The sequence below is a fragment of the Lactuca virosa genome, chromosome 5 (genome assembly GCF_052849685.1).
Source record: "Lactuca virosa cultivar CGN04683 chromosome 5, Lactuca_virosa_CGN04683_v6, whole genome shotgun sequence".
Lineage (NCBI taxonomy): Eukaryota > Viridiplantae > Streptophyta > Magnoliopsida > Asterales > Asteraceae > Lactuca > Lactuca virosa.
Window position 1 is genome coordinate 403,501,358 of NC_136430.1, and position 18,528 is coordinate 403,519,885.

Genomic DNA, 18,528 nt, shown 5'->3' on the forward strand with positions numbered 1-18,528 from the left:
CAATGACGTTATGGTCTCGCCAAAGTTGATACTGGAAACTAAGAAAAAAGAAGGGTGAGATCTTGGATTTAAGTTTTAGGTTAGGGCAGAAGGTGTGGGTGATGGTTTTTTTCATTGGTAGGAGGTGGTTTCCTGACGACAGTCTAATGAAAGGGGTTAAGATGGTAGTGGATAGTGTTTTAGGGTTTTCTATGGTGAGAAGGTTTAGAAGAGGAGTGTGGGAGGGGGTTGTGAAACAGACCATTTTAATTTGTTTTATTAAATAAATATAAACCAATAATAAAACTAAATAAAAAAAATCAATCAAAAAGTACAAAAGAGTAATTTCAAGTTGGCCAGAAACGAAAAACACAACAAATAATACATTAGAAATGACCTAACGGTAGAAAAAAAAGAACTTTAGAACAAACGTGCAACTAACCACAATGACGATTTCCGTTATTTGTTATTGGCAAAATAATATATTTTCTAATAATACCAAAAAGTGAGATATATCGCTTGAATAAAATCCAAAATCAAAGCATAGGAAATAGAGTGGAGCTACCAAACGCTGCAGATGATCTTCCATGGTTTGCATGGGATGGAATCTTGATATTTTGAGTCACAATTTGTTCTTTGTCAAGATTTTAGATTCATTAACACTCTATATATGTAACCGACCCTGTTGCGTCCCCCAACTTGACACCTTCCTTCCGATCCAAACACACAAAATCTCCGATCCGTGCGCCTACCCCTTTCCCCACTTTTCTCCTTTCTCCTTTCTCCTTTTTCCCCTTTCTCTCTCATCTCTTCAATCCCTCTTTTTTCTTTTCTCTCTTTATTCTTCTTTTTGTTTCCAGTAAAATAAGCAATAGAAATCAAAGAATCAAAACGGGATTAATGGCATTGAGAAGGAGGTGAGGTTGGGCGACACGCATTGGGAAGGAATCGGAATCTTTTTGCTGCTGAAAACAGGGTTGAATTCGTCCGGAAAAGGAGCTCTAAAAAACAAGTTTTTTTGTGAGTGGTGTTTTGTCTTTGTTTGATTCCCCAAGAAGGGTATAATAGCAGACACAAAGAGAAAGAGAAAGAGAAAGAGAGAGATGATAAAAGGGCATTATTAGGGATTAAACTGTTTAGGTATATGTATTGATAGTGAAATGTCTGAATTGGTGGCCCGCACTGGTCGTCATCAGCAGCGTTATGAGGCCGGTTGCCGTCTCATCGCCGGGTAGACTGTTCTCCCCTTTCTTGTTCCTCTTCGTGTTTTAATTTATAAAATTTCCCATTTGCCTTTGTTTAATATTGAATCCAGAATATTCCCCTAACTATTTCAATCTTTAAGCTTGTTTATAAGAAGAACCTGCATTCTCTTTCCCCAAATTTAGATAGGTTATTCCCGATTTCTGCTTGTTGTTGAGTTATTCATACATCTGTCAGTAGTTGTGTGTAATCCAGGGAGTCGTAATGAAAGGATTTCTGTTAAATTGCTTAATTCTTCATTCGATGCTTTCTGTTATCATCTTGAATCTTGCTTTCTGTTCGACTATTCAACTCCAGTAGGGAGTTTAAGACGCTATGGCAGCTATTGCATATGAAGTATGAACTTCCCCAAGTTTCTCCTTGTTCTGTAAATTAGCTTCTGTGGTAATTGTAATTGTCCATTTTGGTATCTGCAGACTGCAGTTCATTTAATAAGAGATAAAATGTTGATATATGAGTTTCAATAGTTCTCAAAGTAACTTTCTTTATGATTATGATTAGGTGCATCCCCTTCAGGTTTCGGTACTCTGAAGGCAGTAATGGTAACAAATCTGAGAAGATTTTGGAGGTACTAATGATCAACTCTACAAGTGGACCTGGTCTTTTGTTCCCAAAGGTACTAATTACAAACAACTCCATATTAGTTATTAGTCATTTTGTGTTTGATTTTATGATTTGGTTATGTATTATTAGGGTGGATGGGAAAATGATGAAACTGTTGAGGAGGCAGCTGCACGTGAAGCATTGGAAGAGGCTGGAGTTCGTGGGGAATTAATGGTCAGTTTAAGAATGGCTCCCTTTTCCCTCTTTCTAACTTTATGAGTAGTCTAGATGTTATTTGTCAGTTTTTTAGGCTTGAAAACATGTAGTTTGTATCTTTTATGACATAATCTAATAGTATATCTATGTATCAACAGCATTTTCTGGGGCACTACCATTTCAAAAGCAAAACACTACAAGATGAATTTAGCCCTGAAGGCAGGTGTCGAGCAGCAATGTTTGCATTGTTTGTGAAGGAAGAACTGGATTCATGGCCAGAACAGAGCCGTAGGGTCAGAAGTTGGGTCACAATACCCGAAGCTGTCGAGTGTTGTCGCCACTCATGGATGCGTGAAGCTCTTGAAAACGCCTTCAAAAACTGGACTGCTGATGCTATGATCATATTAATGGAACACCACTAACCAACCAACTTTTATCTTTTCATCAAAAAAAAAGCATATTATCATTTTGGCTTTGGCTTCTTCAACCAGGTTTCTTGTTTTTTAGGTCTCAAGAAAGAAGCCACAACAAACTGTTTCTATCTTTTAACTGTCTTTGGGTGAGATTTTTTTTTTTTTTTTTTTTTTTTTTTTTTTTAATCAGTTTAAGACTAGTGTTGACACTTGAAACTAGTATTTACCCTTTTCTTTCCTTTCTTTACTTTGGTTACAGTTTTCAAACTAAAGAAGATCGGGTTGAGTTGATTCTGTAACATACAAGATTTTCTTAGACAAAACAAGCCCGATGAAAAAGCTTTTGTGATAAAAACTTAAAGTTGAGTATGCAAAAGGAATAGTTACAATTATAAAACATAAGTGGTAATATATAAATTTAGTATTATCGAATAACAAAATAAGAGTTCATGAATTTAAGGATGAAATCTTTTTTGTTGGTATCTTTCAAACTATCATCATTGTACTTTGAGAAGCATAAATAATTACAGTCTACGTCTTGCCTAAAATTTGAAGAATTTGTTGTTGGTTCAAAAAATTATAACATGTAATTTCACATGATATGAAATGAATTTCCGTACTATATCATGGAATTCGAATGTTATCGGATAAAGTTTATGTTATAATATGAAATACATATTTACCTTTGGAATTGCAACACAGCGAGTTCACACAGTATAGCCTGGAATATACATATAATAACATTAAATTCACATATTAAAAAAAGAAAATAAGATTTAATAAACTGTAATCTGTTTCGGATCCTATGGGTGATCCAAACGATTACCTTAGCAATCCAAACATATCCTGAAAAAATATCAAACATTTGGTCCTATAAACAAATGTAAAACCCAATAACGATAGGGATAACAAACTAGGATGCGAAAAGACGATGACAATGTTTAATAATGAGAGCAAAATGTATCAATATATAACAAATGAAAATGGCAAACAAATAAACTTATGGACACGAGCACTTAACGTGGTTCCACAATAAGAGTGACTGTGTACATTCACAGAGAGAGAAACGGACAACATGTATTAATTAACAATCAAAGTGGGTTACAAATAACTTACAAGTGACCAAAATAAAAAAACAAAACCCTTTGTCTTCAAAGAAATTGATAGAGAGGAAAGAGAAAAACTAGCCAGAGCTAGAAATCTAGAATTTTTTGGGTAACTTTAAATTTTTATTTAAACAAGTTAATAATACATAAATAAAAATTAATAAATTTATATACAATAACAAAAATTAATCATATTATTAGTAAAAATGACAGACGGAGAAGTTAAGAATGCGTTTGGTTATGAAAAAATTTCTAGTTTTCCATGAAAATTTTCAAATGAAAATGAAAATTTGGAAAACGTGTTTGGTTGATTCAGTTTTAAAAAAATTTCCAAGAAAATGTAAATTTTCTGTTTTTCAAATTGTATGTAAATTATAAAAGTGATTTTTTTACAGTTTTTTAAAGATTTCTAAATTTCTAAGATGAAAAATGAAAACTCACCATCTCCACCCAAACGTGTTTTTCTAAAATTTTCATTGAAAATTGAAATAAAAACTCAACTCTATTTTCTAAAAACATTTTCTTGAGAAATGAAAACAGTTTTTTACAACCAAATGCATCCTCAATGTTTAAGTTATAACATTTTGGGTTCAATGATTGAAAGTGTCAAAACAAGGAAAGTGTTTTGACGAAAGAGTGGACCCAAATATGGAAGGTTGGACTATTAAAGCATACTATAGACGAGGAAGGACTGGTTGGGTTACTATCCAAAGTTAAAAGTCACAAATATGTAGAAAGTGGTGGTTTTAGACAAATATGCAATCTTGAGGTTAGAATTCAAAAATATGGGAAATAAGATGCAACATCCCCCCTCTCCCTTGCTTATGTGTCGATTTCGATGATTGGAGCACTCTCCATGGCGATTTACCTCTTCCATTGGTGTGTTGAAGTAATAGATGGTGATCTAGTGAACAAGCATTTCCTCATCAAATTCTAGCTCTAGGAGCATATCTCAACATAAAATGAATGATAGAATAGGGATGGCGATTTTGAGGTTTTAAAAGGAGCCCTATGGTTGGAGTTTGAAGTTCAAATGAAGAACTGAATATATGAATCAAAGCATGGGAGGTGTAAAGGTAAAAATCCTCCTAATTTACATTGAAAATTTAAGTTAGGGTTTTGGCTATGGAGTCAAATCCGTTTTTAACAAGTATTGATAGTTAGGGTTTTGCTTTCTAACCCTCATTGAGTGGTTTATATGGTTCTAATCGCAGTCTTATCATTCGCTTGATGGAATTAATGTTTGGGTAAAATCTAACCATGAACCCTAGATTGCAAATCGAGGATTAGGAAGTTGTTAAGATTTGTAAATAGAATCAATGATCATAGATATGGTTTTAATGCAATAAATCCATACTGGTTGCACAACCCATTGAATGAAAGAATCTAAAGCTTGAAAGATGGAATTGGGACTTCTATTGTTGAATCATGATCGTATTGTGATTATGTAACATCCTAAAACATACATATTTTTTTATTTTTAATTCATCAAGTCACATAGTATTTGTCCAAAAACCCATCATAGTAACAAATGTATCATAATCATCAGAGTACAATAACAATTATCAATGCAGAAAAAATCATCAGGGGGATAATGCTGTGCAGTAAAGTCGGGCCATTCCCTTTAGAACTGGAAGTACCTCAACTATTCAAACCACAAAACCATAAACACAAAGCTTAATGGGTTCTCCAAAATACCACATATCATACAAATGGCCCCAACCCTACATATAAATGGACCCCGACCAATATGCAAATGGACCCAGCCTAACATAAATGAAAATGGGCCCAACCCAATATACATACCAATGTGTAACATTCCAAAAATATTAACATAAAATTTCATTTTTAAATATTTAAGGAGTATCATCAATTACTTGTTTCAAACCGATACATTACAATCAGAGTATAAATCCCAGAACAGGGTCAAATGCGGAACATAAAGTGTACTCTACAATCATCCCGAGCTCTTCCATTTTGAAAACCGAAGTACCTGAAACATAAACTGAAAACCGTAAGCATAGAGCTTAGTGAGTTCCCCAAGATACCACATAACACACATACGTAAATCAAGTACTGGGCCCCGCCCTCCATCGGGCCTCGCCCGGTCTCGAGTCCCACTCGGCCTCGGACCCCGCCCGGCATCGAGCCCCGCTCGGATTACAGATCTGTCATTCTCCAGGCCCCGCCTGACATTGGGCCTCACCCGATACTCACATAATCATATAACCATATAATCATGTAAACATACAACCTACCAACACATGCAATAATCACAAAGACTATAGCATTCCATACAGTCATCGATCCCCGCCGGGCATCGGGCCTTGCCCGGTAATCATAAGACACATACTGATAATCAACATACGATAACCTCCTCAGGCCTCGCCTGGCATCGGGCCTTGCTCGGTAAACAATATCATAATATAACACGTACAAGAGTTGAACATATATCTAGCTTCCTAACATAAAACCATGGACCGACATTGGTGCCTTCGACCCATTAAACCCAGTGAGGAGACTCACCTCGCACCGACGAATCACACCGACGATCTCTGGCTGTTGGCTGACAGATTCCTTGAACTGTCAATATCAAAACAACACCTAATTACCAATTGGGTTCCAAACCATAACCATAAATTCATACTCGGGGTAAAAGACCATTTTACCCCTAACCTAGCTTGATCTAGGACCAAGGCCCAAACTCATAACCTGAAAGGCCCAAAAGTCAAATAACCAACCAAGGCCTAATTTTCCGAATTGGGCCCAAACCCCATACTTGGGCCTTACCCTAAAGCCCAACCAAAACTCCTGGTCCATGACACTCATACTCATATGGCCCAATAAGAACTCAAACACCCAATCCCAAAAAGGAAACCCAACACGAATCCCAAAAGGCCAAAACCCTCCCGACAGAGTACGCGGGGCGTACTCAGTTGTACGCTAAGCGTACATGAAATCTGGCTTGTACGCTGCGCGTACAGACTTGTACGCCCATTGTACTCTTCCTTTAAGCCATATTTTACATTAAGCTCTTAATGCTTAAGTCCAGAAGTCCAAGCCATAGATCTAAGCCATAAACATCGTTTAGAACCATAAAGTCACTGACTTGGTGACTTTGCATGACCCAAACGAACCCAAATTCAAAATATAACCTTCTACTTCCATAACAATGGTCATAACTCATGCATGGATGGTTCTAAGCCTCAAAGGTGACAACTTTATGACTCTAGGACCAAAAGAACACCAAGAGTAGCAACTCTAAGCTTCAAAAATGATAATAATCCACAAGATCTCATCTAAGGGACCAAAATGGGTCCAAAACTCAAACGAAGGAGATCTAAGCTAAAAATGAACAACATTCAAGCTTTTTACCTCACACAAGTTGGAAATGAAGCACATAATCCAGATCCATAAGCTCATTCTTGATTCACAACCTTGCATCAAACTCCATCTTCTTGGAAATGACCCAAAAACACCAAAATTCACATCATGAGCTCATAATCACAACCATGGAGGCTTAGAGATGATTTCTAGGGTTTTGGGGACTTGGAGGCTAGTAAAGAGGCTAACCCTAATGACTAAATGTATTTATATAGGGTTCCATACCAAAAATTAGGGTTTCTTAATTCCCCTCGTACGCCCCGCGTACTCCTCGTACGCCCCGCGTACTCCTCGTACGCCCAACGTACGAGGCTTCGCATTCCCGATCAACCCTCGCACTACGCTCAGCGTAATCCACACTACGCCTCGCGTATCCTCCTCTGCAGCAGTACGCGCCGCGTACTCCCTAGGTACACCCCGCATACTAGGGTTTCCCCTCAAACCCTACACATTCTGAAGGCCATAACTTCTTCGATATATTTCTGATTCCGACGATCCATATATCCATGAAAAGGTAACGAGAAGCTCTATGCTTTAATCAACTCGTACCCTCCTTACCATGTCCCGGAAAAACATCCATTTTCCATAGAAGCCCGAGGTGACAAATTACCGAACTACCCTTTAACCCCAAAACACAAACCAAATACCCGGATCATCCAATATATATCATCCACCTCCAAATAAGCCCAAAAGTAACTTCTCCAAGGATTCTAAGCCCGCTAATACCCAATCCTTGGTCACCACCCTGAAATGGAAACGATCTGAAACTAGGCGTTACACAATGGGCCCAACCCAATATACATACAAATGCAAGAGTCACAAAGACATCTAGCGTCCTACATAGTATAGTGAGAAGATCCACCTGACTCACGAAATCAGCTAAGAACACAACTCACTGCCACGCAGACAGTGCTACGACTCACCTATTGAATCAAACAAGGTCCCACCTTAGCCTAACCTCTAAAACTAGTTATTTTGACCAAAAGTCAAGCGAGGTCAACAAGTCAACGGTTAAGGTCAAAATCAACGATCAACACTTCCATTAGCCGACCCTCACTTCGTGACCAACTCATGGTCACGTCGTGGGAAACGGACTTAACCCAGTCCTAACTCGGTCACGAATCAAGCAAGGTCCCACCTTAGTCTAACCTCTAAAACTAGTCATTTTGACCAAAAGTCAAGCCAGGTCAACAAGTCAACGGTAAAGGTCAAAATTAACGGTCAACACTTCCATTAGCTGACCCTCACGCCGTGACCAACTCATGGTCACGTCGTGGGAAACAGACTCAACCCAGTCCTAACTCGGTCACGAATCAACTCAGTCTCGATCCAAACCATCGTCACGTCGTGATGTACATGTCATCACATCATGACAGAATCAGTTCAAGTTAATCTGGGAAAACCCCATTCGTCACGTCGTCACATCGTGAAAACTAGTTATCCTAGCTTAATGGATCAAGCCATTTTCTATCGATTCCATGCACTCCAAATCTCATATCTGATTCTCCCCAAGGTCTTAATGGATAAAGTTTCCAACTTTATCTATTAGGACATCCCTCTATGCCAAGATCTCAAGTCCAAGGTCCTTTAAGGCAACTTGATGCATAAAATCAACCATTAAGCACTTAATTCATAAAGTATTCAATCCAGAACATACAACTGGGTTGTAGGGACACTAATGATCCCTAAAAATGCAAACTTTATGGACATGCATGCCCCATGCATGTCCTTTCCCAAACCTAGGTGAAAAGAAGCAATGTGACCAAAAATCCATTCAAGGCTCCCAAATCACCATTACAACCTAGATCTATGAGATAATATACACTTGGGACACAAAGAGATCATAAAGTTGCAAACTTTATCTCTTCTAATCATCCCATCACCATAAATGGGTCCAAATATGGAATAGAGCTTAGATCTAAAAGGCATACAACGAAAAGATGGAGTTTGAGTGATGGGTTTTACATGTAATGATGCGGAAAAATTCCTTATACTCTTAATTATACATGAAACCTATTTTGATCTATGTCATAACACTATTGAAGCAACATACTATTGAACGACAAAACTAATAAACATTAGTAGAAATCAAATTCATAATCAAGAACACGTACCTTTTGTAGATCCCAATCAAGATAATCGAAGTCTTGTAGTCTCTTTGGAAAACCTAGCTCCAATAGTGTGCGAGCCTCTAATGGTTTACACCCAAAATGCAAGAAACCGTAGGATTGAAGGAGAGAGGGGAAAGAGGAGGAGAATTTCGTTCTCCCCTTTAAGTATAAGATAGCCACGAAAATTAGGTGCCCAAGGGTCCTATTTATAGTCTAGGTAACTTAGGGACAAAACAAGATTTGAATGATTAAATAATAGATTTAATCCTAATCTAAATCCTTTCCTTATATACCATCAGGAGGCTTCTGGAAACCTTTAAAAAAGCTCCAAAACCATCGATGCCATGAACTATTCTAGAATTGCCTCTTTTTTTCAACTATTAAACAATTACAGCTCACCCATTGCACCTTTAATTAATTCCAGTTAATCCCGAATTAATTCTAGATTAATTTTGATTAATAATTAATCAATTTTGACTATTTCCAATTAATTTATTATTCATATAATAAATTAAAAAATCATTAATTAACAATTTTGATTAATATATTAATCGCATAATATATTAACAAACATTTTATCTCTCTCTCTCTCTCTCTCTCTCTCTCTCTCCTTTGATCAATCCAAGCCATTTCCTGGTTATGAGGGCAATCCAAAAAGCACTTTACTTTTATTCATCAACATTATACCAAGTTAGTTAGGACCTTAGACACTGTAAAGCCCATGTTCCAGAATGGTTAAGCTTACTTATATCAGGGATCGAAGATGAAGTTTTGGGGGAAAACACTATGCCACGAAGTGGTGAACGGATGCCTACAATGTGTCACTAATTAAATGGACCACACGTTTTATTGGACCACCACGTGGTGGCCAAGGATGACCACGGCGTGTCAGCTGTTCTGGCCTAAGCCCATGATTATTTTTGGGTTTGCTTCATATTTAAACCCCTTTAAGCCATTTCTGGGGTTCATTATCAGCCTCCATGACGTGCTAAAAATTACCCACTAGTTTTAAATTTATAACCTAACGAACTTAACTAGCTAAAATGCACCAGGCAGTGTACCTAGTCAAATTATAGAATAGTTTAGGTAAGTCGGGTGTCCATCACAGGGAACAGTATTTAATTAATAAAATAACTACTAAAAACTAAACTAAGAAAAACAACTAAAATGGGGGGTTTTTATCTGATTTTACAAGTTCAGAAAAACTTAAGCACTCAACTAAAAATGATTGTAATCAATATATAAAAAACACTTTCATTTAGTTTCGAATCCACATTTTCATATGGTTAGTTCTTATTTATGGATTAATGAAGTTGGTTACCAAGTTATATGTAATTAGCAATTCAAGTCCAATTTTACTAATATTTTCACCAATTCATGAACTACCTTGTATGGTCATACACAAGCAAAACACAGAATTAGTTATTCATTATAGATGGGCTATGTAAGATTTATCTAAGCAAACACAATAATGGTCACAATTATGTTCTCCAACATAGCTAAATTTGTTAATTTTATTACTTATCTAAGATTTGGTCGATCCTAGCTATAGCAGTTTAATGGTCACTAAATCACTAGGTAAACAAGTTCATGTAATTTAATGGTCACTAAGCTACACTAAACTTGAATTTAAGTAACAAAGTCACAAACTTTCACATGCTAGGTAATGATAATCAAACACATGCATAAATCAAATTCATATAATCCATAAGGTAAGAAACTAACTCATAGTTTTAGGTTTCATCTAACTAAACGAAAGCAATGGTTTTTAGCTCATAATCACAGCTGATGAACACATAAACATAAGGTAAACTAAGCTAAACATCATTAAACTGATCAAACCGAATGTGTAGATGCGAATCCTTGCTCCAATGGACTTCCTAGCTTCCAAAATCGACCCCAAAGGGTTCTTAGAAGGGTTTTTGTTGCAATACTTCTCCAGAAAGTCACCTCCAAGTCCCCCAATTCGTCATAATGTTCGGATATATACTTGCCTAAAATTTGTCCACCACGACGTGGTAATGGCACCTCGTCGTGGTCCTCGTGTTTATCCCGTAATCCCCAAGCTAGCGTCAAGAATCGCGAAGATTCCATTCACCACGTCGTGGTTGGTGCACCACGTCGTAGTTGGAGCACCACGTCGTGGTGGTTGGAAATCCGACTTTTCTCAAAACATGAAAGTTGTCTGAAATTGTGTCTAGTTTTCAGACCATTTTGAATCACCTTAATCGGAGTTACGAGTCATGAGATATGGTCAAAATACTGATGAGGGGTCAAGCTGTCCAGCAACATCCTTCTTGTGTCTTCTTCTTGCCTAAGCTCTTCATTCCTGCTTCCAGCTTCCATACTGCTTCCGAGAATGTCTTTTACGCTACATAACCGATATTAAACATAATAAGTACCTTTTGTTCTATAACAAGCATAAATATAGCTAATAATATTAAGATATGATATAAAAAATATATGTAGGTATGCACATATCACTCCATCACCCTCAAGTTTCAGAAACTCTAACCCCAGGCCCGGCCCTGACATTTCGGAGGCCTTGTGCAAAAACTAAAATGAGGCCCCACAAAAATTTCTTGTAAATATTATTAACTACATTTGCTACCACTAATTCAAAACATAAAGTTGCTAAAAAACATCTCATAAATTCACTACCACAAAATAATGTCTTCATCACTCATTAGTAATCAAATAAAACTGTAAAACTGTTATAGACAACTTTTCAACAAAAAAAAACAACGCATTACTATTTTCTAAACATTGACCTTCTAGCATTTTTAGAAGAAAATTCATCTATGAGACTTTCATAATCAAGAAACTCGTTCTCAATCGAAATCAATGCCAAAGCGTTTAATCTCTCTTGAGACATGGTCGAGCGCAAATAAGATTTTAAAAGCTTTAGTTTTGAAAAACTTTTTTCCGCTGATGCAACTGTAATAGGAATAGTCAACAATATTCTGTATGCTAGACAAGAAACTGGATAAGTGTTCATCATTTTTAGGAAATTTAGTATTTCGTTAGCTGTATTGTGTTCAACCGGTAAATGTTTTTGTAACAACTCCAGTTTGTTGAATAAATCATCAACATTAATGTCTGAGATATGACCATTTTGCAGCCTCTTTTCCAGATTTTTGCAACATGACTTTAACTCACTAGTATTCATTGACTTCAACTTTTCTGTTGTGAATAAGAAACCAAAAATGTCTTCATATTGTTTGTATTGTTCAAACCTTCGCTCCAATGAACCAATAGCTTGATCAACTATGTACACAAAATATTGAATCCTAAATGACTCTTGAGGTGAAAGTTCATGTACCGGCTCTGATGACCCAATGTCATTCTCATCAAAATGTCTTTTTTTAACAACTTTTCTTTTATTATTTTTCTCAACAAACACTGGATAAATTTCCAAATCAGAAACTATAGCTCTCGCACAATCCAAAGCCTTCCCAAACCCATTCTCTCGATAGTCTTTAAAAAACTCAATAAGTGCTCCCACACTACTCATTGCCTCATCAATACGCATAGTCTCAGACTGAAGTTGTTTGCTCAGGTTATTTACTTTAGCCAATATATGATACCATATAACCATACCTGTTATAAAGTCAAATCTGCCAGGTTCATACTCTGCTAGACAAGTAGCTTCACTTATGATCTTTATGTCTGTCTCTTCTTCAACAAGTTTATGCAGAGCTTTTACTATTTCAGGAGCTTGAGTAACTATGGCTTTCACACTTTCAATCCTACTTTCCCACCTTTTAGTTGACAATGATTTTAAAGTGAGACTTTGTTTCGGTAATTAAAACGCATCGGAGGCCAAATGTTAAAACGCATCTAAAATTGGAACCAAAAGTTACCGGGCTAATTTTATTTATTGATAAAACATAAAAATATATTTTACAAAAATACCAATACTATAACTATAAATTATCCTAAAAATCGGAGGCCCCCTAAAATCGGAGGCCTGGTGCGACCGCACCGCCGACACCACCCCAGGGCCGCCACTGCTTAACCCTAATTCCTCCTTGTAAGTTGTGAGTCCATTTTTGTGACTTTGGTTGCTTATGAAGAACGAAGAGGCATTTGAAAGGATTGTGGTGCTTCTTGGTTGAAGTAAAGACCTCTTTTGGGCATCTCTAGACCTTTGTAAGTGTCTAAGTTCCTTACTTTATGGTTTAAAGTGGCTAGATCTTGAATATTGTCCCATGTTCTTCATTTTTGGGCAAGTTTGGAAGGAAGGAGTCATAAAGTTGGCAACTTTATGACTCTCCCGAGTCCCAAGAGCATCATATGTTGTGTATCTAGTCTTTGGTAGAAGTTCTTGTCATTTTCTTAAGTTTTGGTCTTTAGAGCTCATTTTGACCTAACATGGATTTTCGACATGTATTGGACATGCATGTCTATAAAGCTTTCATATTTATGATAGATATGGTTTTAGAAAACCTTATGGAGTGGTTGGGGGTAAGGACTTAATGGTTAGGGATAAGGATCTGCTCAGGAATGTATGATAGAATGCTAGGAGAAATGCCTTTACATGCCTGTTAGTTGAGCTTTAGAACTACATGCTAGTATGGATTACTGATGATTAGATATAATGGCATGATTAGGTGATGTGCCGGTTAGATTTTTTCGATGCCCAAATGTTGCTTGCTTTGTGCTTTGTTGAACTCATGTTGATGTGAGTTAATTATTTCATGAATATGTTAATTTTCATGTTGCAAAGGTTAAATAATTTCAGAGTGATTGATTTGGCCCTATTACGCAACTCTCGTTTGAGTCTAACCGTTGTAGGGTTGAGTCTTTTAGTCGAAGGATTATCTAAGCCTTGTTGCATGTGATTGTATTCATGAAACGGTTAGCTTATATTAGTGAGATTTCTTTAGCAGCTAATGGTAGGGTGGGGAACCTATGAGAGCCTAGGAAGTGTTTTAGTGGGATTTGGATGCGCTTTTTAGTGAGTACTTGGAGTACCAGTTTGTGAAGGTGACTTAGAGGATTCAGGATAATTCTAAAGAAAGTAAGGGTAGGTATGGAAGGTAGTATTGGGTCCGTAGTAGTGAAAGCACAAGATCCATAATCGAATCAAGGAAAGTGACGGAGATCCTCGGAAGCTTGTAGGATGAGGAATTTTGTAGGTATGTTCTGATTATTGTATGGTTTCTTTTCAGAATGGTGATCAACACTCATGGAGGAGGATCTGGTTCAGGCTCAGGTGTTGGTATCGAGCCGACGGATGAGCAGATGCGGGAGTTTATCTCGTCGAAGATCACGTACGGTATTTTGGAGTTGACTCTTGTGATCTTCGGTACGGTCAAGGAGGGGATCATGGAGATTTTGGACAAGAGTCTGGACACGTTTCGCACCGGGATTGTGGATGAGCGATTCAGGGCATTCTGGGCCGAGGCCGCGACAGGTCAGTTCGGAGCTCGGACTCCCTCTTTTCGAGAGTTGAAGGCATGTGGAGCTCCAGAGTTACTTGGGGCTAAGGACCCCATTGCTAGCCACCTATGGATCGCTGACATGGATAATGCTCAGCGAACGAGTTTCTTCCATGAGGGGGCAAAGGTGGGATTTTCATCTTGTCTTCTGAGAGATCGAGCCCGAGATTGGTGGGAGGAGGTCAGTCATGCTGTAGGATATGTGGTTATGGTGGCCATGACTTGGCAGAAGTTTGTTACGAGATTCGAGGAGGAGTTTGCACCAACGATAGAGGTGCAACAGCTGGCGAGGGAGTTTCAGGACCTTCTCCAGACTACTGAGTCCATGGTAGAGATCACTGCCAAGTTTTAAGAGAGGGCCTTGTTGGTTCCACAGTATGCTGATGACGAGGAGATGAAGAAAGAGATGTACCAAGATATGTTAAGGGATGACATCATAGAGGTTGTTAGGGTGTAAGACCCTGAATGATATGATTGCTAGTGCTCAGGAGCGGGAGATTGAGTTGCAGCTTCGATTGAAGCGCGGACTGGAGGAGGTTCAAACTGCAGTGGGCCATGAGAAGAGGCCCAAGACTCAGGATTCACGATTGGGAGGCCATTAAGTTCGAGGACATTATGCCAAGTGTGGGAGGACTCACGAGGGGAGCTCTCGTGAGAAAGGAAGGGGTTGTTTTAGTTGTGGTCAGACTGGTCACTTTAGCAGGGATTGTCATCGAGGCTCGATTCTGATGTGTTTTCACTGTAATCAAGTGGGCCATAAGAAGGCCAACTGTATGAGGTTGATGGGTGGAGTGGTGAGTGCACCTACTCCAGTTACATTGAGGATTACTGACGGCTGTGAGGGCAAAGCAGAGGCTACAACAACGAGGAGTCAAGCATTACAGTTGAAGAAGGGGGAGACTCGAGTTTCATCAGATGCTATCGTGGGTACATTTCATTTAGTTTTCTTCATGCCTTATATATATATATATATATATATATATATATATATATATATATATATATATGCTATTGGATCATGCGATTGTTGTGTAATTATGTTTGGTTTAGTAGTCTCCACCTAAGAATCATAGTTCCTTTTTGATTGCATGGTTATTATTATCGAAGGATCTTCATATGCCATTTTGGATGCCGAGAGTTATGATTAAAGTGTTTCTGGATAAGTTGGTTTAAGACATTGGGGAGTTTCTGTGTAAGTTCGTTTGATTATTGGATTTTCGGATGGTTGCGGAGTGTAAGGATTGGTCAGATCGTGAGATCAAGGAAGTTGATGCCAGATTCATGTTTTCAGGATTGTGATTGTGGCACTCGCAACATAAGTTCCTTCAGGCCAAGATCTCATGGTAGTTGGCTGCCCCTTTAGGGAAAGTGAAGTGAGAGTACCTAGTAATTTTGTCGCTCGGGTTGAATTTCAGTTAATGGTTGATTAGTTCGTTGAGCTAATCGCTACCTTCCGTAGGGTAAGAGTATTGGCGATCTATCACTACTGGATGTGGGTGATACTTTGTTTTCATGAGCTTGTTCAACCATTGGAATGGTTATGAGGATTCGAACTGTATCTGTTGGCAACATTCCGAGTGCATCAGACTTTCGACAAGTGAGTTTTTGGATTGGAGATCCATCCGATTCTATCAAGGGTTTATTCGTCTTTTGTGAACAACCGAAGTTACTCAAGGACATGGAATTGTATCGGGGGAAGGTGCTTTGGGTGCAATGATGTTTTCCTGCAAGGGTAGTAAAGTGTCTGATCCGGTTAGGGGAGTGGATACCCCATGCCTTTTGGTATTGGAATCTTAGCTCTTGTAAGTTCAGAAGGATATCAGTGGAATAGTAAGGTTGTGAGATGGTTCGGAAATCCATCAATTAAGTGGTTGGAAAAGCATAGTTGAATAAAAGTGAGGGAGAACCGTTTGGACTGAGGTTTGTACGAGGAATGAGAATTCAGAGTATCTTGCCGAATACGTGAAGCACCAGTAGTGGCGCATGATGTATATGTGAATAGGTTCAGGGTGAGGGTTGTATTAGAGCCTTTCTACTTGTTCTTTTCTGATAAAGGCTTTGGGGTTCGAAGCATGACCCAAAAACTTGATTGGAGTATATTCGGATGAGGTTTCGACTCATGATTTATTCTAGTTTGGTATGGTGGGTGGATGGCAAGACCATAGGGTAGGCTCATGGCTGATATGGAAGTGTTGTAAGATTACAGGATAGCCGTAGCATACACAAGGTTGATAGGATGTTGTGGAAGTGTTGTAAGTCTATGATGTGAGTCTTAGCATACACTAGGCTAGGTGAGACCCATGGGCGTGGCCCGTTCGATTGAGTGGATTGGGTGAGACGTGTGGGCGAGGCCTGTTTGGTTATGATAGGATGGGTGAGACCCATGGGCTAGGCACAAATGGTTAGGTTAACTTGGATGAGTTAAACCATTGGAGGATTGGTTGTGAGTCTGTGGGATGGCCACAATATTCATGGGATCGAGGAAGGTTGTAGCCCGCTTTGGGTTCGGTTGTGATGCAAGACTACGAATAAGTCGGTAGCATTCACCTAGGACGAAGTGGATTACCTTCTTATTCATGCGTTGGTCGGTTATGTCGTCCCTTAGGGACTGTTGGAGCCATGTTGGAAAACATGCTAGGATAACCATATCAGTAAGACTCTTGGGCGGAGTCTCGTGGTACGACCAAGCACGAGGTTGTCAGTCTCAGTGGAAGGATGGGGATTCTACATCCCAGTTTAGTAGAAGGCCACCATAGAATCAGGAGGTCTCGGATAGAATGAATATGTGAATCTTTGGTTATCGGGATGTGAGTTAGATATTGGCTTGGCACTTAGGGTTGTGACTCATGTTGGGAGTCCCCCTTGTTTTTAAATGGAAGGTTTCAGTAGCAATGATTGGTCAAGGATTCTGTTTTCCAGTGGTACCAGCAGGATAATTCAGGGTTGGAATGTATACGTTCAGTTCGGGAAGCACAATTGAGTAATATTGGTTGTGTTTCAGAATGGTTTTTCTGCTTGTAAGACAATCAAGGTATTGGGTTACAGAATTTCAAGTAGAGTAGTGATGGTTACTCCTCACCGGTTAAGATAATTGGTTATGGATTCGGTCTTCGTCATAATATGTGATCTTTGCTAAGATTGGGGATTTGATATCAGTAACAGAAGGCAGTCTTCTACTCAAGAAGACCTCTCAATCCTGGTTAGTATCCAGGAAGGTTTGGTAGTGATGTCGGGTTTGACAGAGAAAGTTGTAAGGAATGATTTCGAGGACGAAATCTAGTTTAAATGGGGGAGAGTTGTAACACCCGTGTTCCAGAATGGTTAAGCTTACTTCTATTAGGTGCTGAAGATGAAGCTTTAGGAAAAAACCCTATGCCTCGACGTGGTGCAAGGATGCCCACGACATGGCACTAATTAAATGGACCGCATGTTTTATTGGACCACCACGGCGTGGCCAAGGATGCCCACAATGTGGCAGCTGTTTTGGCCCAAGCCCATGATTTTTTTAGGTTTTGCTTCATATTTAAACCCCTCTTAGCCATTTCTGGGGTTCATTTTCAGCCTCCATCTCCCTCAAGTTTCAGAAACCCTAACCCTAATTCCTCATTGTGAGTTGTGAGTCCATTTTGGTGACTTGGGTTGCTTGTGATGAAAGAAGAGGCATTGGAAAAGATTATGGTGCTTCTTGGCTGAAGTAAAGACCTATTTTGGGCATCTCTGGACCTTTGTAAGTGTCCAGGTTCCTTGCTTTATGGTTTAAAGTGGCTAGATCTTGAATATTGTCCCATGTTCTTCATGTTTGGGAAAGTTTGGAAGGAATGAGCTCATAAAGTTGGCAACTTTATGACTCTCCTAAGTCCCAAGAGCATCATATGTTGTGGATCTAGTCTTTGGTAGAAGTTCTTGTCATTTTCTTGAGTTTTGGGCTTTAGAGCTCATTTTCACCTAAAATGGATTTTAGACATGTATTGGACATGCGTGCCTACGAAGCTTTCATCTTTATGATAGATATGGTTTTATAAACCCTTTTGGAGTGGTTGGGTTAAGGACTTTTGCAGATTAAGGACTT

The 18,528-nt window shown here is 38.6% G+C and overlaps 2 protein-coding genes and 1 long non-coding RNA gene across 3 annotated transcripts; 1 reads left to right on the plus strand and 2 right to left on the minus strand.

The window, feature by feature from the left end:
- Window positions 1-517: 517 nt before the first annotated feature.
- Window positions 518-2,469, plus strand: NUDT16 (nudix hydrolase homolog 16). The gene is made up of 4 exons (XM_079047587.1): window positions 518-1,210; window positions 1,744-1,858; window positions 1,936-2,019; window positions 2,160-2,469. The coding sequence occupies exons 1-4, from the start codon at window positions 1,140-1,142 to the stop codon at window positions 2,421-2,423; spliced, it is 534 nt and encodes a 177-aa protein (XP_078903713.1). The 5' UTR covers window positions 518-1,139; the 3' UTR covers window positions 2,424-2,469.
- On the minus strand, window positions 2,348-3,345 carry LOC145111295 (uncharacterized). The gene is made up of 2 exons (XR_013710236.1): window positions 3,241-3,345; window positions 2,348-3,135 (listed from the first exon to the last, which is right to left on the minus strand). It is a non-coding gene; the product is annotated as an uncharacterized LOC145111295 (long non-coding RNA).
- Window positions 3,346-11,767: 8,422 nt separating this feature from the next.
- LOC145113906 (uncharacterized) lies at window positions 11,768-12,613 on the minus strand. Its single transcript, XM_079049947.1, has one exon. The coding sequence runs from the start codon at window positions 12,611-12,613 to the stop codon at window positions 11,768-11,770; it is 846 nt and encodes a 281-aa protein (XP_078906073.1).
- Between the last annotated feature and the right edge of the window lie 5,915 nt (window positions 12,614-18,528).

What these genes read in the sequence shown, in the direction of transcription:
- NUDT16 (XM_079047587.1), top strand. Translation starts at nt 1,140, where the DNA reads ATGTCTGAATTGGTGGCCCGCACTGGTCGTCATCAGCAGCGTTATGAG. An exon ending in CTGGTCTTTTGTTCCCAAAG is followed by an intron (nt 1,859 to 1,935) that starts GTACTAATTACA and finishes ATGTATTATTAG; the next exon opens with GGTGGATGGGAAAATGATGA. An exon ending in GAGTTCGTGGGGAATTAATG is followed by an intron (nt 2,020 to 2,159) that starts GTCAGTTTAAGA and finishes ATGTATCAACAG; the next exon opens with CATTTTCTGGGGCACTACCA.
- LOC145113906 (XM_079049947.1), bottom strand. Translation starts at nt 12,613, where the DNA reads ATGGTTATATGGTATCATATATTGGCTAAAGTAAATAACCTGAGCAAA.